Genomic DNA, 26,232 nt, shown 5'->3' with positions numbered 1-26,232 from the left:
GCGCGGCGGCGGCGGCGGGCGGGAACCTGCGGGACGGAAATTCCGCGTGAGCGGGGCCCGCACGGGCGCCCCGGCCCGAGAGCCGCCAGACGCGCCCGCTGGCTTGGCCTGCGAGCAGCCGCGTTTGTGTGTTGGCCCTGTGCACGGCGTCATCGCGGCTCTTCTTCTCACGATATTTAAAATTATTTTTGAAGTGTGCCGTTTTACACGGCTTGGGTTATTGTGCTCGTAAATATATAACTGTCTTCTGCAGTGTCCCAGGTTTTTAAAGGAAAAAAAAACAAAAGTGGCACCTGATGCTCTTCTGGAAGATTAAACATGTAAAGTGAACTRTTGTCAAGTGACAGAAGCTTTGAGCCGGTTTGGTTCTCGAGCAAACGTTTAACTCGATGGGCAAGTCTTCCGTAGAGCCCCTGTGCGTTTAAAGCCACGTGGCCTCCCTAAGGGAGCTGTACGACTGCAGGGCAGCAGCTCAGAGTTAGGAGAGTTAACGTTTTCGAGTTAGAAGAACATACAGCCAGGCTGGGTGGATGTTTGCATGGTGTCATGCTCAGTTTCTGAAGCTTGTCTTTTTTTCTGGTTTGTATGTCAATGTGTGACATATTAGATATTGTTATGGAAAGTAATCAGAATGATGTTTAGTCTGTATTCTGTCTACAACCATATTGAAGAAATTTGTAGCCATAACGGAGATTCTGTTGTACTGGACACACGCTTTTGTTTAGGGGCAGCCAAACCCTGTGAGGACATCCCGTGGGTGATCTTGCTGTTCTCTTGAAGTTAGGTTCAGTCATATCTGTTAACTGCAAGTTGGTAGCCGAGAGAGATAAAGCAGAGGAAAAAGCATGTTTCCTTCAGGTAATAAATGAGGTGCAGATAAGAATAATTTGCTCAGACTGGGCCAAAGCATAAGCAGACAAGCAAGCTGGGAATTGAGCCTGCTCACTCCTGAGCACCAGTCCAGAGTAGCAACCATGCTTCCTCCCCAAGTTCTAATGTTAGAGAACATTAAAAACATGAAGCTGTTGCAAAATTAATTTGTAGTAAARGTGTTCGTAATACATTATCTAGAATAACAGAGCAAAGTATCATCCTAAATATTTGGATTAGCTAGTAAATAGATTTAACCATAGAAATAAATGGATTTGCTTTACGAGATCTGGTGGCTGTCATTAAGTAGTTCTGGGAGTGTCTGCCTTTTTATTTAATGTAATATCAAAATTTTTTTTTTTTTTTACTTCTTCATTATCAAGTTTTGGTTCTCTCTTTTTGTTGTTGTTGTTGTTTGTTATCTGTTATTACTTACAAGAATATATTGAGGCCTGGGTGTGCCAACTTCTCTACAACTATCTGATTCCATTTTGGATGAGTTATCTTATGTACTGTTTGCATGGGGGGTGCTGAAAGATAGAGCATTGAAAATTCTCTATGCTGTTAGTAACAGAAGGATGGAAGCTCTCAAGACTTCATATTCATGTTACAATCATTTAGATACAGTGATAAAAGACATTAGAGGCTTATGGGAATAACCTCCATGCTGGGGACAAAGCTCTGCTCTAAAGAGCATTTTGTATGGCTTTCAGATAAAGTTAATTTGAACACTTCCCACTTTAACTGCATCTCCAATATGTCCAGATCTCTCAGAGAAAAATACATTTCACTTCTATTACAGAACTCTCCTAGGAAAGCAGTGGATTATAAATGAGATTTAGAAGACATTTAATTGCAATCTAAATTTTGGTCATTAGCAGTAGGATTGACTATAGCCAGTTTATAGGTAGCTTTCTTGCRAATAACTACATGTATGTCTCCATTTTCCAGACCAGGCACCATTGTTCTTGCATCACGGGGTACATAATATGACCCTCGGTATTTTTCTGTTGAGTCGATGCCATTTTTTTTTGCTTAACTCAATTCCTTGATTTGGTATTGCGTTGTATTAATTTTTAAATCTTTGCTTCCTAGGCCTTCTTGTGGGAACACTAGAYGTGGTTTTGGATTCCAGTGCCAGAGTTGCCCCATACCGTATTCTGCACCAGACTCAGGACTCTCAAGTGTATTGGGCAGTAGCATGTGGTAGGTATTGATGTGATTCTTGTTAAGGGTCTGAGTTTGTGTTATCGTGTTTTCTGTTTTCTTCTAATGAACAGTTATCCCGCTTAGAGGTATTCTGTGACTCCTTGKGAAACTTCCCAGGGCTTCTGGTGAGGCAGTGCACCTTGCTTCAGTGTTTGATTGGGGAAGCACAAGGTGGCAACAATGACAGAACTTCYAAATATTGTTCAAACTGTAGATTATGAACTTTAGACTCCGTAAGAGCTTAAATTACTGCAGATGTTAGAAATTCTTTCTTCCGAGGGATAGGTGTGTTTGCAGGGTCAAAGTGAGGTAAATCAGAGACTAAAATTGGGATGACAAAGATTGCTGTGTTGTGTACAACCTTCTAATATCTGGCAGTGAATTTGGATTAAGGCTTTAACTCTTACTGATTGCTGAAGAAATATCTTCAGGCATTATTTGTTAGACTGACTTGGTATAGAGTAAGAATCTCTACTTCTCACTTTGTGCTCAGAAGTAAAATTTGAGCAGGAAGTAATCATTTCCTAAGCCCACAGATGCTGATGTCTTGTTTTCCCTGTTCCCATCTTGTCCCCAGGCAACCAACACAATATTCTCCCTTGCAGAGCTACTTAAATGCTGCAGGAGAGAAGTTTAGAAACTTCTGTGTGTTTCACAGAAACTCAATTTTCCTTTTGAGGAAGAGARGACAAAAGCAGGAAAATAAAATGGCAGGCAAGAAATTGAATAGAAATGTTCAGTGGCCACATACAATGCAAATTTAATTCTTGTATTATCTTGACATTCAAGGAATGTGGTGTATTTGTACAATTTCAACAGTGGCTTAGTTGGTATCTTCAATATTCTGGTTACTTTTAAGTAATGCAGCATGGTAGAGTGAGATGAGATGTATAGCAACTGTATGGAGTTCAACACATTATACTAAAATAGATATATCTTCATCCAAAGAATTTTTTTAATCATATCATGTGCTGAGTTGACTGTCAAAGCAAAATATCGATGTTAAAGTGATATAAAGTGTGTATGGTTCTGTAGTTCAAAAAAATGCATGTAATGTATTTGCAGTTTTATCATGTGTAAATACTAGCAGGCAGAGTTCTGTTTATAGCTGCAGCTTCCATCTTTAGCACTTCATTCTTACAACTGTCTTTGTAGAAATCGCAGTTTTATTCCTTTGCRTATGTGATTCTAGTGTTGTTCATAGAATGTCCTCAATTACTGAAGCTTGACTCCTTTTACCAATTTGTCTGCTGCCACTGTTTGTCTGCTGTCACTTGGCAAGAAGTACAGTTCATGGAACAAACCAGAAAACAGGATTTATCCCCCTGCCACTGCTGCTAGACCTGTGTTTTCCAAGGTCAAAGCATCCTCTGATACTTCAGTGCCTCTACAATAAGCCATTTAACGTTATTCAACATCATTTATGCTTCAAAAACATTGTCGGGTGGCTAGAATAGGCTTCAAGTAAGCTTATACACAGAGGCAAAAGAAAGATATTTGTTGGCTAATCCATTGGTTAGCTAAGCCATTGGTTTGTATGCAGAAACTCAAATACATAGCCCTGTAATTCTTTGAAATGAGACAACTTACTTTGTCTCATTAACTGAATAATGGGAGGGATTCTGTTGCTAACTGGAAGTATTCAAGATCACATTTTTGGATATCYCATTGCTTTTGTATGAAACTTCAGAAGTTGAATACTGGAATTTGGCAGAGATAGAAACTTACAAATRTCTTAAACTAGCCTCTGAACGGCTTTGTTTTTGTCTGGTTTTAATGATGTTTATTATCTTGCTTACAAAATTCAATTGCTTTTTTCCTGTCTATTTTTTCTGCCTTCAAGAGAATATAATGATAGTCATTAGTGGAAAGGAAGGAATCTTTTAGTAAACACAGATTTCTGAAATAATGAGGAGAACAAAAGTTGTTAGCTGAGACAACTTTTTAAACGAGTTCCTTAAATTGGTTATACCATGAAGCTTTTCCTTTGTGTGTTCTTGTGGGCTGCATGGTTAAAGAAGATTTCAGTATAAGGTTTNTTTTTTTTTTTTTTTTTTTTTTTTTTTTAAGAAGGCAAACAACATAGTCTCTGATATGTGAATGTTTTGTTTTCTTTTTGTTTTGGAATTGTATGCTCTCTGCAGACTATTGCATGCAGAAAATGGAACCTCTCTGTAGGTATAAAAGAATTTCAGTTAGTCTGAAACTTCAAGGTTCTTCTGCAAGTTCATTATTTTTATTCTAAAATATCCAGGAATTAAAAGAATTCTTCTTATCTGGAAGATAAGAATTCTTATTGTCTGGAAAAAAACTGTACTTGCTGCATCCTGGCAAATAGGATGATCTGTTAGTTGGTAGTGCGCTGGTTATCTTCAGTACCAATAGAGACATTTCATTAAAATCATAGTGTTACAGTACATAAAATATCCTTGACGTGTGTACACTTGTTGCATTTGTGTCCTGATGAATATTTGGTAGTTGTATTTATTAATTTCCTGCTCCTGCCCACGGGAAAAAAAAGCTTGTTCTGATTTCTTTTTTTTCTTTGCTCTCCCTTTTCTCTTTCTTCTCCTTAACTAGGATCATCTCGTAAAGAGATCACGAAGCATTGGGAATGGCTGGAGAATAACTTGCTGCAGACTCTCTCCATCTTTGAGAACGAGGAAGATATCACGACATTTGTGAAGGGCAAGATACATGTAAGGGACATGTTTCTCCGAAGGACTTCCAGATCCTGAGAAAGAATGGGGAGGTGGTATTAAGATTTTTTTTACCCTTGGGAGGAAGGGAGCAAGAGCTCCATAGCAAAACTTCTCTCTGCTCCCTTTTCAGGCGTATATTCATTTGGAATTGTCRTGAAGTATATACAGTATTATTAGTGTCACATCATGGCCATCACACAGGACAAATGATTATGAGAAGTAAATCTCAAAGAACAACCTGCTTAGCATGGTAACTCGTTAAAATGTAATGCTTCTCTGAAATCCATGCAAATTATATCTTTGACACAGAGAAAATGTTGTATTAGGGTTGATCTAGCAATAAATCTAGGAGAGGTAGTTCTAGTTCGCAAGCAATGTACTTGCACTGCCATAGTGGTCTAGAAGCCATCCAGGTTGTAAAGGAATTGTATCCTAACTTCCACAGAGTTCTAATTCAGACACAGACAAGGGTTTCTGTTCATTGTGTATTTAACACACTCCAGATTCACAACAGATTCTCCAGGATAGAAACCTTTATGTATTTTTTTTATGGRACAGTAGCAATTTGAAGCTACAATTACACTTGTACATCTGCTTCTAAAACCTTGTATAAAGTGGACTCAATAAGCTGGATTTGAAACTGTTGCAAGCGGTTTGGGCTTTCCTCTAGATAGATGTATTATMAAGATAACAAACTGGGCAGCTTGAAAGGCAGGCCTTGGTTTGTGTACTGGTTTGGCCATCAGTACTACCAGGCAGCCTCTTTTTCTGGATATTATTTGTTTAATTTGACTATTTAAGAAAATGGGAACAGGAATAAAACTTTACTTACTAAGAAATACACAACTGCCAGAATGTTGACATGAACTGTTCTTATCTTATCAAAGGTGTGTAACTGGAAGACCTCTGAAAGTGTACTTATCAAAATTGCAGCTGCCTTCCTCCTCTAAATCAAACTACTATTGCTGGGTAACTGAACAGTAACTGTTTTTAATGTTACTGCTGTTTTTTTCCCAATATCTAAAACACCACAAATATGAGTGGCTATACCATAATATAGAGAAAATACAAGATCAGCAGTCATGACTGTGGCTCTGAGAAACTTTCCTTTCCCAGTAATCCTATCAGATTCTTTGTGTGTGTGTGTGTGTGTGAGGGAAAGAGAGATWCTGTGGTCATTTGTTTTTCCTTCTGGTCAGTTGAGATCTGTCAGACTGCAGAGTTCTGCACTTCCTGGCAAATGATCATCTTCCTGTTGAAGAAGCTTAGTGACAAGTAAAAGTAGACTTCAGTTCTCCCTTCAGGGCATACAGAGTGTTACCAGACCAGCTGTGAGAAACTCRGTCAAATGTTAAACATGAACCCTAGCTGCATGTGTTTAGGAGCAGATCAACTAGCAGGCTTCTAGATWATCTCACTGCCCTTTCAAAGTGTCTTTACAGTTTTTCTAACCTGACAGAAGAAAGGATAACTGCCCTGAGATGTTTCTTCTTTCTGTCTTCAGGTTTGCCTCTGTGACCTTTTCCTGTATATTACTTCTGTTAGCGGGCATATTCCCTTCCATTTCTTATCTCTCTGTCATGTTCCTACAGGGAATTATTGCTGAAGAGAACAAGAACCAGCAGCCTCAGAGTGAAGAGGATCCAGGTAAATTCAAAGAGGCTGAACTGAAGATGCGGAAGCAGTTTGGGATGCCTGAGGTGGAGAAATTGGTCAATTACTATTCTTGCAGCTACTGGAAGGGACGGGTACCCAGGCAGGGCTGGCTGTATCTCACTGTCAATCACCTCTGTTTCTACTCCTTCCTGCTGGGCAAAGAGGGTGAGTTACAGYGGGCTACTCCTTCATCTGCCATTTTCCATTGTCTTTTTGATGTGGTTGATCTTTCATGTGGACTTTTTTTAAGCTGTTCGTTTTTTTCCCCTTTAGGAATGCTTTAAGTTCCAGTACATAATCTGTAGATCAGTCCTTATTATCTAGCTTCCTTGAGATTCTTTGTAAAATCTTGAAAAGTGCTTATATGACTTGCAAGTCAAAGCTCTCTCATCAGATCTTGAAACTCAAGATGATTTAGTGAAACCTAGGCTAAATGCCTGAGTCATTTTTGAAAATGTGGTTTAGATTCTTGAGTTATACAAGTACGCCTGAAAGTTTTACTTCCCCTAAATTAAAGAACCAAGCAATATTCTTGTTTGGGATGTTGTTTGGCACACACTTGCCCAGTATTTCCAAAACCTGAACTGTTTGATTCAAAGCTAACTTGCAAGAAAGACAGAATGAACATTCGGATAAATGTAGCTGAAAGCATTTACTGGCTGGGAGATATTCCTTTTGGAACTTCATTCTTTCTAGTCCAGTTACCCCAAAGATTATTCCCAAGTGTTTCTGGAAAACCCAGTGTAAGTATGAAGAAAAATATTGTCGTTATATAAGGGGAAAAATACTGCTACCTCATTGCTGCTTGGGCTTCTTGCTTGTTTTGCTTCAAATTTAATAACAGTTTCTTTGACCTTTTTTTCCCAGTGACACTGGTGATCCAATGGGTGGATGTAACCCAGCTAGAAAAAAATGCTACACTGTTATTTCCTGAGTGTATTAAAGTGAGCACAAGGGACAGTGAGCTTTATTTTTCCATGTTCCTCAATATCAATGAGACCTTCAAGCTGATGGAGCAGTTGGCAAACATTGCTATGCGGCAGCTGTTGGATAATGAGAGCTTCCTAGAGGACAAATCCCTTCCAAAGCCCAGGAAGCCTCTTAAGAACATCTCTGCACTAAAAAGGTGTGTGTTTCCAGTGGTGAGAACAAAGAACAGAGAAGAAGGGAAGGTCTGTCTGAACATGAGGAAAAACTTCTTTACTGTGAGGGTGACAGAGCGCTGGAACAGGTTGCCCAGAGAGGCTGTGGAGTCTCAATCCTTAGTGATATTCAAAAGCTGTGCGGATGTAACATGCTCTAGGTAGCCCTGCTTGAGCAGAGGGATTGGCCTAGATGATAAATAATACATTTCGTAGCTCCCAGTTGCCCCAGTCAGAATTGGGGCTTTCTCACTTAAGGGGCTGTATCACTTATTTCAGTCTCTAACCCTCTGCTTATTCTTTTTTTCCTTCCCCAAGTGGTATTGCATTCACATACATCCTCCTATCTTTCTCATGCATGAAGATATGGCCTGAGACTGTCAAAAGGCATTTTCAAGCAGAATGTGTTGAAAATTCTGTAGAAAAATGTGTGAAAGSAGAAAGAGACGTTGACCTCTTTGTCTGAAGCTGAAGATTTATCAAAAATAATATACATATGTATTGCAATAAATCCTTTTCCTGTKGACTGTTCTCTACAGTTTAGGAATCTGATGTAACATTTCAGTTTCCTGTTCTGAGATGCACTTGTGTATTTTGTCTTATGTTGCAGGACCTGCCTTGCCAGTTAAGCATGTCTGAAATTTGAAGGCTGAAAGAGAAGCCAGATAGGGGATGGCATCTCAGTTACAGAAATTAATAGTAAAGAATGCACAGCTTGGTCGGAATGTTGTAGTTGGAGTGAACGGTTGTGTTAGTATTTGGGTAGATTTTTCAAGTTGGAAATAAACTGTGTGTGAGGTTTACTCTTTACTTTTCCCCAGAGACCTAGATGCTCGAGCCAAAAATGAATGCTATCGTGCCACTTTCCGGCTGCCCAAGGATGAGTGCCTGGATGGACATACAGACTGTACCTTGTGGACACCGTTCAACAAGATGCACATTCCTGGCCAGATGTTTGTTTCCAACAATTACATCTGCTTTGCCAGTAAGGCAGAGGAGGCCTGTCATCTCATCATTCCTCTCAGGGAGGTGAGAATCTCTTAGTTTTGTACTGAGACTACAGTCTTTTTTCATCTTTTATGTGTTTCTAGCCTTTGTGTGATACTTGATGATGGAGAATCTGCTAGATTCTAGTGGCTCTTGTATCTGTCTTCTAGGTGACAATTGTTGAGAAAGCAGATAGTTCCAGTGTCTTGCCGAGCCCTCTGTCCATCAGCACTAGAAGTAAAATGACTTTCTTCTTTGCCAATCTGAAGGACCGAGATTTCTTGGTGCAGAGGATCTCTGATTTCTTGCAGAGAACACCATCCAAGAAACCATGTGTCAGTGACAGAGAATGGAAGTGGAATTTTGGTGATCCTGGATGTGAGGTACTAAGAAAATAGGTGGGAGGAGCATTTGGCACTTTCTGAAAGCCATGTACCTTACAGTGTGTGTGTGTGCGCGCCAACAAGCAATATCTCTTTGTTGGAGCATTAACAGAGGGTGGAGGCTGGATGAGTTCAGATGCTTTGTGTCTCATTCTGTTATTTGTTAGCTTGGTTGCTTTGCCGTTTTTCCCTAGAGGATAATTTGCATAGTGGGATCACTGCTTACGTTTGCGTACAATCTTGAACTGACTGAAGGGTGTTGAAGTACATGTCCTGTTAATTCACTGCTAATAGTAGCATAAGTTGTCTTGAAAGTCAATGAAAGAGGCTTAAATACTAGGCTAATTCTTCAACGATGTGAATAAAGTATCAGGGAAAAGCCGAAATTGTTGCTACCTATGCTTTACTAGCATAGCAGTGTCCAATCTGGCTTTTGACAGATATGCTGTGTATGACTAATTGTGCAGCAATAGAAGTGCATTACATTTTTTATCACAGTAAATATCTGTGTTTTCCAGGAAGTGCCAGAGTTGCCTTCCAGCAGCGCACTTGTAGTTAGCCCAACATCWGCTCTGAACAACCGACCTGTCAACTTCTGCGCAGGGGAAGTGCCAACAGCCTCACAGGGGCTACTCAAACTCTTCAGAAGAAATTCTGAGGAACTCTTGGGACCCAAAGGGGTAAGTAATATTTTAATTTAAAGCAATTAATGATAATAGTTTGAAATAGGTAGCAGACTTCCTGCCCTACTCTAAGACTCTTAAAATGCACTTTCTTACCAGATCCTGTCACACCTGTAGTATCACTGCTGTGTTTGCCACAGCAATAGAGCTGCATAGGTGTAACCTGAACATTAACTTACTTTTCAGCAGTGGAATGCCTGAGATACTTGAGCTGAGAAATTAGTATTACTGTGCTTGTGGGATGCAAATTCATGTCTGTGAAGAACTACTTTTCTTTAGATCAAATAAGCGGGAAACTAATATCTTTTCATCCTAGTTAAAAATCATCTTGGACTATAGTTCTGTTTGTATTTATGTAGAGATTGGTGAAGTATGATGTCATTGCACAGCCCATATTACCACTTGAAAGACTTGATTTTAAGCAGGTCAGAAGTGATTCAGAACAGCAGTGTAGTTTAGCATGCATCCTTTCACGCAGTAGGAAGAATAAAGCCTTTAAATGTCACAGTGCATTTCTTTTGTGAAGCATATGCCTGAGCACACTGAAACTACCTGTCCTACAAACAGAAAAATGTTTTAATCTCCTAAAATGGACATATTTGTTCCTGTGAAGGCAAAGGAGAAGATGAAGGAAGAGTCTTGGAACATTCATTTCTTTGAATATGGGCGAGGGATGTGTATGTATCGCACAGCCAAGACTAGGGAGCTGGTGCAAAAAGGAATCCCAGAGAATCTTCGAGGAGAGCTGTGGCTCCTTTTCTCAGGTGGGATATTGTACTGGATATTTTGGCAGCTAGCAGTAGTAAGCTTTCTGCACTTCTCAGAGGAAAAGGTATAAATCATAGCTCATTTCAGAGGAAGAAATTAACTCCCATCTGAATGATGCCTCAGGGAGGTTTTGCACAAAAAGCAGTGATTGCTGTTCTGAGGTGACCTATATATGAGCATAGCTGTAGTTGTCTGGATTTCAGTATTTGGGGCCTAGGCTGATGGTATAACAATGAGTTTGTTCCTATACTTTCATGTCTGCTTGTAATTTGTTGAATTCTTGTAAGTGCTTCCTGGCTCCCTCTTTSCTGAAACTGTGGACATAAAGTCTGTATTCTAAAGCTCAAGAAGTGAAACAGTATGTGTCATTACAGGGGCTTGGAATGAGATGGTCACTCATCCTGGATACTATGCAGATCTTGTGGAAAAGTCAATGGGAAAATACAATCTTGCTACAGAGGAAATTGAGAGAGATCTGCACCGTTCCATGCCAGAACATCCTGCCTTCCAGAATGAGTTGGGAATTGCTGCCCTCAGGAGAGTCTTAACAGCTTATGCATTCAGGAATCCAACAATTGGGTACTGTCAGGTAAGAAAGTAGTCTCAGACTGGTTAGCCCTACACTGTGACCATGCCTGACTTGAAATTCTTCCGAAGTTTTTTGCTGAGGTCAAGGTTTTTCTCAATGCTGTACATGTGGTGTGAGAGTTGGAAAGATGTGGTGATGTTGCAGGATCTTTGGATACAGGATTTAAGTATCCTGCACATTTCTATAAAGAGTAGTGACACAATCTTTTACTAGTTTTCCTTTCTATTCCTTCCCTAGTTCAACAAAAACATTTTCTATTTTTTTAATATAAACAATCAAATTGAATAAATGATGATACATATAGTAAATATATTGGAAATGAATCCAGTTATTGGTTTGTGAAACAGCTCAATAGAAATTCAGATTTGTTTTCTTTATTGTTCTAGTATTAGACATTCTCATTCTGTTGTTCTGTTACAATGAAATTGTTAAACAGCTTTTTATGAAAACTTTGAAAACAAAATACAATCAGATTTATTAATGAAAGTGCTTGACGAAAAGTAGTTGTGTTGCCTGCTGTCTCAAACAGAGGAACAGAAACAGGAAGGTAGATTGACTCAAGGTCACTCAGTGACTCACATACCAGTAAAAACTGGAAATAGATCTGACTGTCACTCCCACAGGACTATACAGCTGTAATCATACTTTTTCAAGTTTAGCAGATATATAATGTGAAGACTCTCATATTTCTCTTCTCTGCCTGCGTGTTGCACTGTGCCGGCTCGTAGGCCATGAACATTGTGACATCGGTACTGCTGCTGTACTGCAATGAGGAAGAAGCTTTCTGGCTCCTGGTGGCTTTGTGTGAGCGGATGTTGCCAGATTACTACAACACAAGAGTAGTGGGTGAGTTTTTGTCCAATTCATGCTGGAGCCTGAATTTTCAATTGCAGTTCCACCAGCATCGCTCAGAAACGTTTTGTTTCTTCAGAATTAGTTAAATGTCACGCATTTTAAAGAAAATGAAGCATGAACCTGTTGGTATCCTCTAAAGGTATAGGTATATGATGGAGACACAGGAAGAGATACTACCAGCTACCAAGCCTAACAAGAAAGATAAATTCAGTACTAAAATTGGTAGCAGGAAGAATCATCAGCGTTAGGACAAAACTAAAATAAAAATATTGGGTTATTTTTCACCCTTCTGAATGATGTAATAAATCTTTGGAATAGGCTCTGAAGAAAGGTTTGTGGAAGTCCCACTTCATGAACTTTTAAAGTCAGGCTGGAAAAGAGAGTCTGGTTTCATGTGAATGTCATAAGATCAGTAATCGTCAACTCCTCCTTTCAGGGAAAATGCATAGATCAATGAGAGATTGAACTGCATGCTCTCTAATTAGTAGTAGCATTCCTCTCTATATATTCATTAAGAACAGGGAAAAGAACCTAAACAAATGTGTTAGTTATAACTCTGGTGTCAAGAGGTTGATATGAAAATAAAGTAACTTGCACTACTTTATTTAATAATTGATTAATTTGGGCATAATACCRTGGTACTAAGAAATGTGAGTTTTCCCATTGTTTTTGTTTCTTCTTCCAGGTGCGTTAGTTGACCAAGGCATCTTTGAAGAACTTACACGAGAGTATCTTCCACAGCTGTCAGAAAAGATGCAGGACCTTGGAGTGATTTCCACCATATCTCTTTCCTGGTTTCTCACTCTCTTTCTCAGCGTCATGCCCTTTGAGAGTGCCGTGGTCATTGTTGACTGTTTTTTCTACGAGGGCATCAAGTTTATCTTGCAGGTGTCATTGGCCATACTTGATGCCAACATGGAGAAGTTGTTACAGTGTTGTGATGAAGGTGAAGCCATGACTATTCTGGGCAGGTACCATTCATTGCTCTTACTTATAAGAAACTGAATGATAGTGGCACCCTTTTTAATTGTCRTTTTTTTCCCACCTAATAAGAGAGCTTTTTCCAGAGTTCCTCTGATTTCCATTACATAGCAGGTCATAGATATAATTTTAGAAGGATATGCTTGTCCTGTCATTAAGCTTTTTGTGCTSCAGAGAGATTGGCTTTTTCTTTTACAATAGCTGAAAGGAATTGCCAGGTCAGGTTCAGGCATGGAGGAATCCCATGTTTCAAAGTTGTTTGCTTTGTGGCATGATGCATTCCTGCTGCTCAGTTTGAATCTGAAATCCAAAGGGTTGGATCCAAAATTCACGAAAGTATTCTGATCCACTGTCAGGACCAAATCCTGGGTGGAATTACCCTCTGAAAACATAAAACCTCATCAAACGAGTATTCCCCCAGTGAACTAAACGCAGGATTTTCTTGTTTGAAATGTGAATTCGTTCCATGTGCAACAAGAATTTTCAACTTACTTCCTGAAGCCCAATTTTAAAAAGAGATATTCCAAAAACAGAATGAAAATTAGCTGTATAGAAGAGGCAGAGAATACCCTTGTAGGTTAACTGGGAAAAATTTAGTTTTTCTGCCTGTGTAGATTAATGATATAAAGGAGTTGGGAATTAAGTGTTTAGGATGTTGTTTTCCCTGACGCTAACTCCAGAATCCTGTGTCTGTTCTGTTTTTTTCCCTACAGGTATCTGGACAATGTAGTTAACAGACAGAGCGTCTCACCACCTATTCCCCACTTGCATGCCTTACTGACAAGTGGGGATGACCCACCACTTGAAATAGACATCTTTGAACTCATCAAAACATCCTATGAGGTCCGGTTCTGGCTTAGTTTTTACCAAAGTGATTTTTGCTTTCTAAGCCCAGTTTTGTACTTCTTATGCRACCAGGACCTGAGCAGTGTTCACAGTTTGAGATGTTTAAGGAGTGCAGGTTCAAGCCATTAATTCTCCTTTTTGGTATGAGTAGAGTCTAACATTTCTGACTGTTGTGGATTCCAAAGAGTCTCTCCAATCCCAATGAAGACTAAAATGAAAACTGAAAACTAGTAAAAGCTACAGGCCAGAGGTCTCCACWCCTGCTTGTATTTGAGCACCAGTACAGGCTGGAGGCTGACCTGCTGGAAAGCAGCTCCGCAAAGGTCCTTAGTTYTGACAGATAACAGGTTGMCCATGAGCCAGCAACGTGCCCTTGTGGCCAAGAAGGCCAATGGTATCCTGGAAGATACCATTATTAGGAAGAGCATTGCCAGTAGGTTGAGGAAGGTGATCTCCTCCCTTTACTCAGCATTGGTGAGGCTGCATCTCGAGTACTACATCCAGCTCTGGGCTCTCCAGTACAAAAGGGACATGGAGCTACTAGAGCAAGTCCAGCAGAGGGCTATGAAGATGATGAAGGGACTGGAGCATCTCTCCTGTGAGGAAAGGCTGAGAGCTGGGACTGTTCAGGCTGGAGAASAGAAGACTGAGGGGGGAGATTTTGTCAATGTGTATAAGTATCCTAAGGGAGGCTGTAAAGGGGATGGGCCCAGACTCTTTTCAGTTGTGCCCAGCGATAGCACAAGAGGCAGCAGGCACAAAYTGAAACACAGGAAGGTCCACCTGAATATGAGGAAAAACTTTTACTGTGAGAGTGACAGAGCACTGGAACAGGTTGCCCAGAGAGGCTGTGGAGTCTCCATCCTTGGAGATGTTCAAAAGCCATCTAGACATAATCCTGGGCAATGTGCTCTAGGTGACACTATTTGACAAGGGGGCATTGGACTAGATGATTTCCAGAGGCCCCTTCCAACCTCAACYATTGTGTGATTCTCTGTAATTCTGTAATTGTCAGTGCTAGGGAGATGGAGAAGGAATTTCACAGTACAGTTCCTGAGACGTATACTGCAGAAACATGGAAGTGCCTCAGTACATATCTGCAGGAATCCTATTCTGTGATTTGTGCTACAATAATAGCAAGATGACTGAGRGTGGGTTCTGAGCCATTGAAATACCTCAGTACTGGTGGAGGTGTACTTCATCATTCATATTGAGAACAAGCTCTTTGCTCATAAGAAAGATGTGTTTCAGTGACAGAAATAATATAGACAAGCCAGCTGGCATTTGACAGCTCACTTCTCCCACTGTAATAAAGGTAGATTCATTTCTCTTTTTTTTATCTCCTGTTCTTCATCGTGTCCCCTTCCAGCTGCTTATAGGCATGCAGCTGCCATATTGGTGGTGGGTTTTGTTTCTTTCTTGGGATCTGCCCCCTCTGACTGTTCGTGGTTTCTCTTTTAAAAGAATGTCAGCAAATTTGTCTTACTTGTTTGACCTACTTCATTAGAAGAAAAGCCTGTTACTTTGGTGTTTGTAGCTGTATCTCATGTAAGTTCCAGAAAAAACATGTCTGGAAGGAACAAAAAGTTGTCTAATCCCTATCTCTGCTACAGTACAGGATCTGTATTTCTGTCATTCCTGACAGAAGCTTTTTTCTGGCATTCTTCAGAAACTTCTGATGTTGGATTTCTCGTACGAATTTTGAGCGAATTCTCTTGCAAGGCAGGGGTGCATGGGAACTTTCTTTCTCATCTTATCCCCAATGATGAAAGGCTTTTAGTGGTTTTAGATCATCTTTGAGGGGAGTGTACAATTGCTAAAGAACATGTGATTGAACATAGGTTGTTCTATCCTTAGCAGATGATGCTGACCTGGTATCCTCCTTTTCTTGTAGAAATTTAGCAATCTGAAGGCAGATGACATTGAACAAATGCGTTTTAAGCAAAGACTGAAAGTGATCCAGTCCCTGGAGGATACAGCCAAGAAGAGTGTGGTATGTGACTCCCAGATTAAATGAGCTACCAAATGGCATGTTAAATGTAACATGTTTTGCTTTAAGCCTTTAGGAAGTTTACCCTGTAGCAAACTCAGTTTAAAGTGACTTAAAGAACTGCAGATAATGTGAAAAATKGATTTACTGGCTGACTAGATTAACGGATTTTCAGTTTCCTCCTTAATGTAGTTCTTATTCATCTAATAAAAATGGGATCAAAGCGCTAGGGCATGATKGAATGAGATATTTGGCATGGAGGAAAATAATAATAAAAAAAAAWCCTGCAAGCTTTGCGATATTCTTCACYATCTGGCAGTGACAGACCTGCAATTTTTGAGTAAAACTTCGCTTGCARTATTTTAGTAAAACTAGCTGGCAGATAATTACTTTTTAGAGAGTTTGCTGGAATGTTGGGGTATTTTGTAGACAAGTTCAGGGCCAAAGAGGTGTATCGACATCTATTATAATATCTCATATCCTAAAGAGAGAACCTCATCCAGTTGTTTCTTACACTCTTGTTTTTCAATACATCTGAGTCAAACATCCAAAGATAAAAACAAAAAGAAGGGGCAACGTATTGTTCTCAGGCTTGCAAAAACAGGAAATAAGCTCAGTAATTTTTATTAGCTGTTCTAAATGTCAGCAGTTTCTGCTTGACTAGAAACTGTCTTCCTGACCTATAATCCCTAGCAATTGGAGATATCAGAATGTTACATTTTCTTTCTCCTCCTGTGTCACATCTCCTTGCACTTATTTTCTTCTCTCCTTTGTTATACCAATTTTTCAGTAAGTCATACTGAATTTGTGCAGTTTTGAAATAAATTGTTCGCTCTTATTTTCTCCTCAACTCTAGGTCCGAGCTGTGTCTAGTGACATTGGCTTCTCTATTGAAGAATTAGAAGAGCTCTATGTAGTGTTCAAGGTAAGAAGCTAGAGTGGGTAAGAATGTGTTCTGACACAAAGAGAACAAATACCAAAATGAGCCAAAAGGAAGTAATGACTGTATTTTGATTCTTGATTCAAACGATCAGAAACAGACGTGGTTCTCTGTTACGTGTAGTGTCAGTGAGATTGGCTCCRTTATTATTTGAGTTTTACTTTTGGCAAAGATGGCCAAAACACATTTGCAGCTTTTGAGTAATACTCAGGAAGAGATCCTGGAGACAATGGAAAAGAACGTCACATAGCACTTAGAATAAGGAGCTAGGAGCGAATGCACCTTAATTTTTATTTTTAAATTTGCCATTGACTTGTTCTGTAATTATCACAAAATTACTTAAGCATTTTGCCTCTGTTTGCCAGTGAATGTGTTTTTTAAAAAGATATTATCAAATTACCTTTTCCAAAGTCACTATAAACTCAGCTGTAGTGTGCTATAGAACCAGCAAGAGAAGTTTAGTTCCAAAATTTGCATGCACTCTTTGCAGTAAAGCCTCTGGATTTCATTTCTCTCAGACCAAATATCATGCTTTTTGGATTTTTCATTTAAAATTATTCTTTATGACTTTCATGAAATCCCTGTCTCTTCTTTCATTTCATATTATTTTGTAGTGAAGTAATAGTGTTAATAATGGGGAGATAAACAGTATATCCTGAAATGTCTCTCCTCTGCCTACTCAGTGCTATTTTGGAGTTATAACAAAGTCTCTACTCTTGCAAGTGGTTGTGCAATAATATAATCTGACCTATTAACCCTTTCCCTCCAAAGGCAAAATATCTGATGAGCTGTTACTGGGGAAATAATCGTGCTGCAGCTGCCCGCCGAGATCAGAGTTTGCCCTACCTGGAGCAGTATCGCATAGACATGGAGCAGTTCAAAGACCTGTTCATCAGTTTGACCCCCTGGTCCTGTGGCACACATACCCCTGTGCTAGCAGGGCGGTTGTTCCGGCTTCTGGATGAAAACAGAGATTCTCTCATTAACTTCAAGGAGTTTGTGACAGGGATGAGTAAGTGGTGTTTCTGGAGATGATGGAGTATTGCAAAACATGTTTCTGTCCTTTTCTGAACACAGAACTAAAAWGAGATTGCAGCATTTGCACTGCTGTGAGAGGAGGGTGACAGCCTTACAGGAAGCTTCTGGAAGAACAAAAGATGCCTTTTTTCTAGACAGTCTTCCATTTCAGGAGAGGATAGGAGGCAAAATAGCATGATGCAGCTTTGCTGTGGATTTCTTTACTACTTCTGCACAGAGCTGTGTGCAGTTAGTGTGGAAGCACTACAACACTTATTATCCCTACCTCTCAGTTCAGGCAGGAGCAACAGCACAAATCCATATGCTTTGAATGGTAATTTCACAAGGCATGATCTCCTGCAGTTAGTGCCTGGAAACTCAGTCTGTTTTTGAGCCTGTGGGCAGAGGGTGATTGTTTATTCTAAGTGCTATTTTTCTTACTCTTTTTTAATTCCTCACAGGTGGGATGTATCATGGTGACCTTACTGAAAAACTCAAAGTACTTTACAAACTGCATCTGCCTCCTGGTGAGTGGTTGCTCCTGTGTTCTGCTACCACTGATCGTGGTCTGTGCTAACACGCAATTGAAAAGGAATGCTTTATGAATTTTGCTAATGAAGTGGGTGATGCTGCCATTCAGTTAACTCAGAAATCTTTCATTTCTTTCTCTGTAAGTACAGCTCTGAGCCCAGAGGAGACAGAATCTGCTTTGGAGGCCACAAGTTATTTCACAGAGGATGTTACAACAGAAGGTAATACAACATTTACTATCCCTACCTCTCAGTTTAGGCAGRAGCTACAGCACAAATCCATGTGCTTTGAATGGTAATTTCACAAGGCATGATCTCCTGGTGGCAATATGTTAAGATTTGCCAGTGTGTTTGGGTTGACTTTTGTTGTTGCATGATGGGAAAGAAGTTTGGAGTTAAACTGCTCAGCACCCCTTTCATGCAGGACACAGCATGCTCTGAAGCACAGTCATAGACTGCTGAGGAGGAGCAGTGTGCTGTATCTGCTTTTACCAGTCCCTGTTCCCCTTTTGATTTGGGGTTTTCATGCAAGTCTCATTGTCTCTTTTCTTGTTTTTGTTTCCTCCTTTGTGTCTATCTCTGTATGGCCCTTTCTTCTGTTTTATCTGGGATACTGTCCCCTCAACCCCTTTTTCTGCTGCTCCAGTATCTCCTTTTGTCTCAGAACTGGATTTCTGCCTGCACTGTGAGTCTCAAGGTCAGTCTCTGGGTTATGTGCGCACACTGAGCGCTGCCATAACGCTGATAATATTTGCCAGCGTGAATGCTCTATTTAAATACTGTGAATTTGTTGCCACTGCTCCTCTCTCCTGATATTTCCCCTGTAAACAAAATGCTATAAGCAATTAAACATCTTTCAGTGCCTGGTTTGCTCTACCTACTATGTTTCAACCTTGGTCAAAATAGGTTTTGTCGAGCCTCTCCTTGTGGAACTTGCCTCATTTTAGGGACTGGGTGGAAAAACGTGCTCAGAGCAGAGTATGCGAGATGGTAGGCTTACTGGTCCAGGTAGATAGTTCTTGTGTTATCATTATGCATCCTCCACAGTCTTCCAGYTGAAAGAAAGATACATGCCACTGCACTATAAAAACGTCAGTAGACTTTCATTTACTGTATTTGTTAAAACACAATTTTAGGGATTGTCAAATAGGAGAAGGTCAAAATGTTGTTTGTGCTAAATGTTTGGTCAGATTAGGATAATGCTCCAAAAACCTGAGTGAATAAGCACAAGGAGTACTTGCTCTGTTTGATGCTGAACAGTCTGAGATGAGCCAAGACTTCCTATATAGTCTAGTGGCAGTATAGGGAACCAGAAGAGAAATTCTAAAGCTAGACTCTACAAATAGCTTCCAAAACGTCAACTCAATTGAAGAATAATGGTGAGTGTAGATTCTTATCAGCTATCCTTGTGTCACAGGCCTGCCTTGGTGCACTGCCACACCTTGTGGGTTTTGTTTTATTTTATTTTTCACTTTTTATCTTGTTTTGGCTTGCTGAATTTTGTGTCTAAGTGATCAAGTTGCTTAGTTGTCTTTTATGTCTGTTTCAGCCTTTCTCTTTGTGTTCTGCCTCCTACTGACTTTTYATTCGCTTGTTCAGCGTGGCTTCTTTTTTTTCCTAGTTTATCCAGTCAGTCTCTTGCTTTCATACTGTCTTATTCATTCCTCCAAACATAATGTGGGAGTGAGAGATCTAGCTTCTGTTGAACATATTCTTGTGTGGTATTTCTTTGGGCCTGAGTTGTCTTATGTTTTCGATGTGTTGTGTTGCTGAAAACTGGATATTAAAGTTTCTTTTATAATTCCATTGTTTTTAGAAATGCAGGAAGACAAAGGAAGGAAAAATGAGAGCTGTCAAGAAAAAGGTAATTTCATAATCATAAATAGATATGGCTTTTTTACCACATTACCACATTTTAGTCTTGTCTCTCTCATAGTATCAACTGTTCATTGTCTCTTCTCTATATCAAAGAAACCTTTCAAAGTGTCCCTCGTGGACAAAAGTACAGTGAGATGTTAACCAGGAAAAAGGTCTCTTTTATGCCTTTACTACTCTGACTCTTTAACATACCGGTCGTGATTTTCAAATTAACAACTCTGGATTCATTTATGAGAAGTCAAGCTGATGCAGCAGTGTAAAATTTTTTGCGCTATTAAGTCATGCCAAATAAACTAGCAAATTAGCCGTCTTCACAGATCCTCTCCTAAATTACCATTAAAACTTGCTTCCCAGACTGTTTTCTCCTGACGTGGGATTCACTTTTTAAGATTCAAACCACTAACTACCAGGCACTAATGGTTTGATACTATCTTGCAGAGGAGAAAGGTACCAGTCCACAGGACTATAGATACTACCTAAGAATGTGGGCCAAAGAAAAAGAGTCCAGGAAAGAAACCATTAAGGATCTCCCCAAAATGAGCCAGGTAAGAAGTGAGTGATTTCCAGTTAGATGACTTACAGCTTAGTGGACAATTCAGTAGTACGTAGCAGTCATTATGCCGGCACGCTCAGTCCTCCTCTGCTGTACTGGTCTGATGAGTTTTAGTAGTGCCTGATTCCACACACTTTGCTGAATTCCTCAGTGGATGTGTATCYGGCTGTCAGACTGCTTTGTTTCTACTAGGCAAATGTATTTAACACTCTCTGCCTGCCAGACTACCTTTTCCTAAAACAACTATGATCTACACTTTCCTTCTAGAGCAGGGTTTCAAATATCCCATCAGTGATACAAAGTTGTCAGGCTTTTTTGTTTATGCATTGCCTCCAGGTACAGCTAGCTGGTGAAGAGGGAAGAATGTGGTTGCAGGTCACAGTGGTGACTAGTTATCTTCTCTGTCTCTAATTTCTTGTATGGGTGCTTATTATCCCAGTTTGGACATGCTTAGAAGCTGACCACAAAAGAGTAGCAGGACAGAAGCTCTCAGTTTTTTGCAGAAGTGAATGTGTTAGTGTTCTATGTGTCAGTCAGAAGGAAAAAAAAAAAAAAAAAAGCTTATCACATTGCCGTCTGGGTCTCAGTTTAGCCTCTGTCCCAGATACAGCAGTTTGCCTGAATTTGAACTGTTCTTAATCTGTAAATAAGTTCCCACTTGGTGGGGAGGCAAATAAAGGAGTCAGTCAAGATACTTGCGTTGCTTCATCCAGCACTGTAATGTTGTTGTACAGTCTGATGTATGATTTTTGGTCTTTGTCTTTCGAAGGAACAATTCATAGAGTTATGCAAGACTCTTTACAACATGTTCAGTGAGGACCCAGTGGAGCAAGAGCTGTATCATGCAATTGCCACTGTAGCCAGTCTCCTTCTGCGAATTGGGGAGGTTGGAAAAAAATTCTCCAATCGGCCCATGAAGAAGTCTGAAGACTGCAAAGCATACAATACCCAAGATCCTGTGGGTGAAGAGGAGTCACCAACATTCGATCAAAGTCAGAATTCAGCAGTGGAGCAGCAACCTCAAGTTGACCATGAGGACAAAACCCCTGGAGATGCTGACCCTGGAAAAACTCAGCAGGAGAACCAAACTCTGGGAGATGGGACAGGGGAAGGACAAGGCTCTCCTTTACAGCTGCTATCAGATGATGAAACCAAAGATGATATGTCCATGTCTTCCTACTCCATGGTCAGCACAGGCTCCTTGCAGTGTGAAGACATTGCAGATGACACAGTCCTGGTTGGCTGTGAAGGTGGTAGTTCAGCTGCCAGGTATGGCAGTACCATTGATACAGACTGGTCTATCTCCTTTGAGCAGATCTTAGCATCCATGCTGACAGAGACAGCCCTTGTAAACTACTTTGAGAAAAAGGTCAATATCCTCCAAAAGATCAAAGATCAAAAGAAGGTAGAGAGGCAGTTCAGTTCATCCAGTGACTATGAACTGTCCTCTGTGTCAGGGTGAGCTCAAGTTAACAGTAATTGTCTCGTGAGGTAAAGCAGGGAGGTAACATGGCAGATGGCAGGTTTGATGGTTTGGTATTTTGTGATTTTATTATTATTATTATTATTATTTAACTGGAGACCAGTAACTACACAATTACAATAGATTCCAATGGATAAGGGGCTTCTGACAGTAACTATTTTGTGTAGGTGCTTTTTTGGCTATTTTGGCTGAAAGAATTAGATTGCATTCTCAAGAGCCATTAGAACCCAATAGCCCCTGACATGTAGAATTACCACCATAAATTATGCATGTCTGCCTTCTGCTATCTTTCTTTTTAATGAAGTTTTATTTCAGACAGTGACTGTTCCTTGCCTGCCCTTGTTTGCTGTAGGTTCCTGGGTAACTTGCGCAGCAGATGCAGCCTGGCTTGAAACTATGTTCACTTTTGGCTGCTGCTCTGAGAGCTAATGCAGTGTATCTAAGTGCTTGAAGGACCCTGGCCTATAAATGGTCTTGTTTAGTTCCTCAGTGCTGTTCTGTGACTCAGCAACTACAGTGCAGATGTGCCCCACTGCTCCCAGCACTGTAAGATCTGAATACAAGTTTCTCAGATCTGCAGGTTTCTCGCAGATACGATTTGACATTCTCATAGTGTATGATCACTTTTTTTCTCCTCCAACATTTAGGAGACAGTTTTCAGACAAACCTTGTTTTCTAGCTTTTGCTTCTCTAATTCTTTGAATGCCATTGTTTTTAGTTTGTCTGGGAAGCCACAAGCTCCTTGACTTCAGTGCAGAATATGAGGTCAATCAGTAGGGTCATGACACTTGCAATGAGTGAGTACGTTCCTAAACTGGAAATGTGTGAATTGGCTCCTCAGCATTGCAGGGCAGTGGCACTCCAGTCTGCTCGACTTTGCTGTCGGTTCAGAAAACATTTCATTGTTTCTTGCTGATTGTACATTTTTGCTGACTAATGATGGGTCCAATTTTTAGAAAGACCTCTAAGAATGCTGTGATCAGTTAAATATCAACATATGTATCTAGATTTCCAGAGCCCTCAGCAGTCAGCCCTTGCAAATGTTTGGGGCAGGAGGATTTGCAGGAGTGGTGTGCCACCTGCAGCTGTTCAGTGTGTCCTTTCTGAACATCTCTTGTACAAAGAGTCCAGCGATGGACATTCTCTTAGAAACTGCGACACACCAGTGGGCGTTTACACCTAAAGAAGAAGAATTCAAAGCCCTCAGCCCATTACAAGAAACCTAAAAAGACTAGATCTCTTTCCAGTTAGAGATGAGATAACTGGGAGAGTGAGTGACCACTCTTTTTAAATCAGCAGAAGACCAGAAGAAACTGAGAGTTAACCTGCTGGTGGTAGGACGTCCGCTCCCAGGAAGCAGGACCAGTCCTGCTCGTACGGATGTGTTCGTCTCGGCACACAGGCGCCTGCATCGCGGGGCCGCAGCGAGAGCCCTGTTACGGCTCGGCTAGAGCAGACCCTGCACTGAAGGCAAGGTTTGCTGCAGCTTTGGGCTGGCGTGTGCAGTGCAAAGGCTGGGAGGGACTCGTACCTGGCACGTGTTCCTGTTTAACACTACTTGGTGTGCTGTTCAGTGTTAATTCCTCTCTGTGACAGTCTCTGTACGTATTCACAGCTGGTACGTGTTTCTTACTTCTGCCTCCTCTGTTCTGTGTCTCTGGAGAGCAACCATTAGGAAAACTGCTTTTACTAATTATTCAGTAATTTATTATAATTTTTTAAAAGTAYAAATAATACATGTGATTTTACACTGTCTGTCTGATCTGTCATGTATTCAATAAATGAACCAGAATCCTCTAGGCGACCTTGACTGCCCTTTTTTTCTCTGAGCTCATGGCACGTTCCTTGTTCTCTGTCCGTAGCGGTTATTTAAAAGAGCTGACTTAGTATTACTGGRGTCACTTTTATTCCGTATTTCTCTTTCTGTATGATATGCACGACTGCAGCTTCRGGACACATATGAGAGCTGGATTGTGCAGATGCAAGTATGAAATGCTTTTCCTCCTGGAAGAAGGCTGCTTTTACCCTTATTAATAAAGATATAGCTAAGCCACCGTTGCAAAATGCAAACCTTTTCTTTCTTTCCTTTTTTTCTTTTCTTTTTCTTTTTTTTTTTTTTAAGCGATAGCATTAAGTCTTCGCTCGCTGTTTGCCTCGGCAGGTTATTGATCTTTTAAGAGGTTGCAGCGGTGGTTGCTGTGTTTGGGCTGGGCGCTGGGCGGACCGGGCGGCTAGAGGGGCGCGCTCGCTGATTGGAGGGGGGTCACGTGGCCGGAAGGCGCGCGTTGCCATGGGAACATGGCGCAACGGTTTTGGGCGCTGCGGTGCTGCCGCTGCCGCCTCTTCCAGGTGCAGCAGGTCGGTGCGGGCCGGGGGCCGGGGGCCGGGGGCCGGGGGCCGGGGCCGGGGCCGGGGCCGGGGCCGGGGCCGGGGCCGGGGCCGCGCCTGACGCGCTGCGTGCTCTCCTAGGCCAAGCGGAGCGGGAAGTGGAGCTGCGCCGTGTGCGGGCAGAAGCAGGCGGTGCAGAAGGTGAGCGGGGCCCCAGCCGCCGCCGCGGCCCTTCGCCCTCACCGCCGCGCTTGGGCTGCAGCCAGCGGCAGCTGCAGGCCTGACACACACACCCCCCCCCCCCGCCGCGCCGCGGGGCGTCCTGTGCGGTGGGGACCCTGCGCGGTGGGGAGCCCTACGTGGTGGTGGGAAGCCCTTGGGGTGGCTGTGAGGGGCCCTGTGTGGGGGTGGTGGGAAACTCTCTGTGGTGGCGGCCGAGGGGAGCTCTGCGCTGTGGCCCTTGGGAGCCCGATGGGGTGGGATGCCCCGTGCAGAGGCTGCGGGGAGCCCTGCCCAGCGGCTGTGGGGTGCTCTGTGTGGTGGGGAGCCCTTTGCAATGGGGGGYCCTGCACGGAGGCAGTGGGGCGCTGTGTGTTCAGTGGCATCCCTGTGGAGTGTGTACCTCCGTTCAGCAGGTAGCCCTGCGTGGCAGTTAGCCCTGTGCAGGTTGACACAGGCCCCACCTCGTGCACAAGCCTTCRTTCTTGCAGGCACTTGAATTACTACCTGAGGTGGGGGAGTTCACTGCCTTGCTTCCTGCTCTTTCCTTTTGGCTGCTCCTTAGGCCTTGTTTTCACTGTTTTTGCAGGTTTACGGYGAAGGGTCTGGGCTGGACTGCAGACTCCATGTCCAAAAATTAAACTTACTGCAGGGTGAGGCAGAGGAARCCCTTAGTTGGACATCTCGGTAGAGTTTACCTGTTTGTTTCTTTTGATATGCTGCAGTTAGTGCATGTGTTTGCATATCGGGAGTCTGTTACCTAAACTAAGCTCACAGGGAGGGTTTTCTGTCCCCTGGTAAAACCGTGGAATGTGTCAGTCTTGTCATCAGCTCTTTGAAGCAAATTATTGGTTGGGTTTAGCATGCTTACATGTTTCTTTTTCACTAAGATTTTTTTCAGATAAGTTTAGTTGATTAATAGTGTGTGTTGATTAGACCTTACCCATTAAAGTATATGCAGTAGGATTTGGCTTCTTTTTTTTATTTTTTTTTAATTAGTCCTTGTTTACTGCTTGATGAGCTGACTCTGGAGGTATGCATCTTACAGGCTGACAAACTGTGCAGGTGGTATCCCAGTATCCTCAGAGAAAATACTCTCTAAGTTGTTACTGCTGGGCTGGAAAATCTGGGTAGTGCTTTCCTGTTTATTTCACTCCTGAATCTGTTTACAAAGTGCCTAATCTGGAACTGCTCTGATTGTCTGTGCAGGTTCCTTTTTACTCAAGGTTATCTTCAGAAGTCTGTCAAAACTGGTTAGACAACTTAGTTGTATATACGGAGTGCTTCAGAGATGAACCTTGTGTGGGAAGAAAACTTGGATTTTGTTCCTTTGTAAARTAGAGTCACTATTACTATTCTGAGGGCATTATGAAAATACTTTCCCTTTTMCTTGTTGATTAGGATACAATTAGTGACTTGCAGCTGTTGTCCTAAGAGGTTATATCCCTGTTATGACGATTGCTTATAATTTGTCATTCCATGATTAGCAGCTTTAAAATTGCTACTCTGTGTGTGTAGGAGGAAAGAAGGCTGCCCTCTAACTACCCAGATTTTTCTGAAGTATTTGGGTAATACATTTTGCAAAACTTTTATTTAACATCTGCTTTTGAACAGATCCTTTGT

At 41.4% G+C, this 26,232-nt stretch overlaps 2 protein-coding genes across 3 annotated transcripts in view; both read left to right on the top strand.

Annotated features, from left to right (window-relative positions):
* Positions 1-1,949: 1,949 nt before the first annotated feature.
* Positions 1,950-23,861, top strand: TBC1D9B (TBC1 domain family member 9B; the record flags this gene model as incomplete). Its single annotated transcript, XM_085298120.1, has 21 exons — positions 1,950-2,076; positions 4,660-4,778; positions 6,374-6,602; positions 7,305-7,563; positions 8,401-8,608; positions 8,737-8,949; positions 9,468-9,629; positions 10,246-10,396; positions 10,775-10,989; positions 11,718-11,835; positions 12,530-12,815; positions 13,539-13,668; positions 15,566-15,664; positions 16,518-16,586; positions 17,373-17,613; positions 18,080-18,145; positions 18,299-18,370; positions 18,795-18,845; positions 19,965-20,012; positions 20,465-20,571; positions 21,349-23,861. Coding segments are annotated over 21 exons (3,663 nt in total), but the record flags the coding sequence as incomplete, so codon positions are not given.
* Positions 23,862-24,314: 453 nt separating this feature from the next.
* The window catches only part of MRNIP (MRN complex interacting protein), a 4,246-nt gene continuing 2,328 nt past the window's right edge, over positions 24,315-26,232 (top strand). For both annotated transcript variants that reach the window (XM_085298033.1, XM_085298031.1), the window contains exons 1-3: positions 24,315-24,420; positions 24,532-24,591; positions 25,199-25,296. In XM_085298033.1, coding sequence (XP_085154159.1) covers positions 24,361-24,420; positions 24,532-24,591; positions 25,199-25,296 — 218 coding nt within the window. In that variant the 5' untranslated portion in view covers positions 24,315-24,360. The remainder of the gene's footprint in view (positions 24,421-24,531; positions 24,592-25,198; positions 25,297-26,232) is intronic.

This window comes from Rhea americana, unplaced genomic scaffold (genome assembly GCF_003343005.1).
Source record: "Rhea americana isolate MKP2758 unplaced genomic scaffold, rheAme1 scaffold_135, whole genome shotgun sequence".
Taxonomy (NCBI): domain Eukaryota; kingdom Metazoa; phylum Chordata; class Aves; order Rheiformes; family Rheidae; genus Rhea; species Rhea americana.
This window is presented reverse-complemented; position numbering and strand designations above follow the sequence as displayed.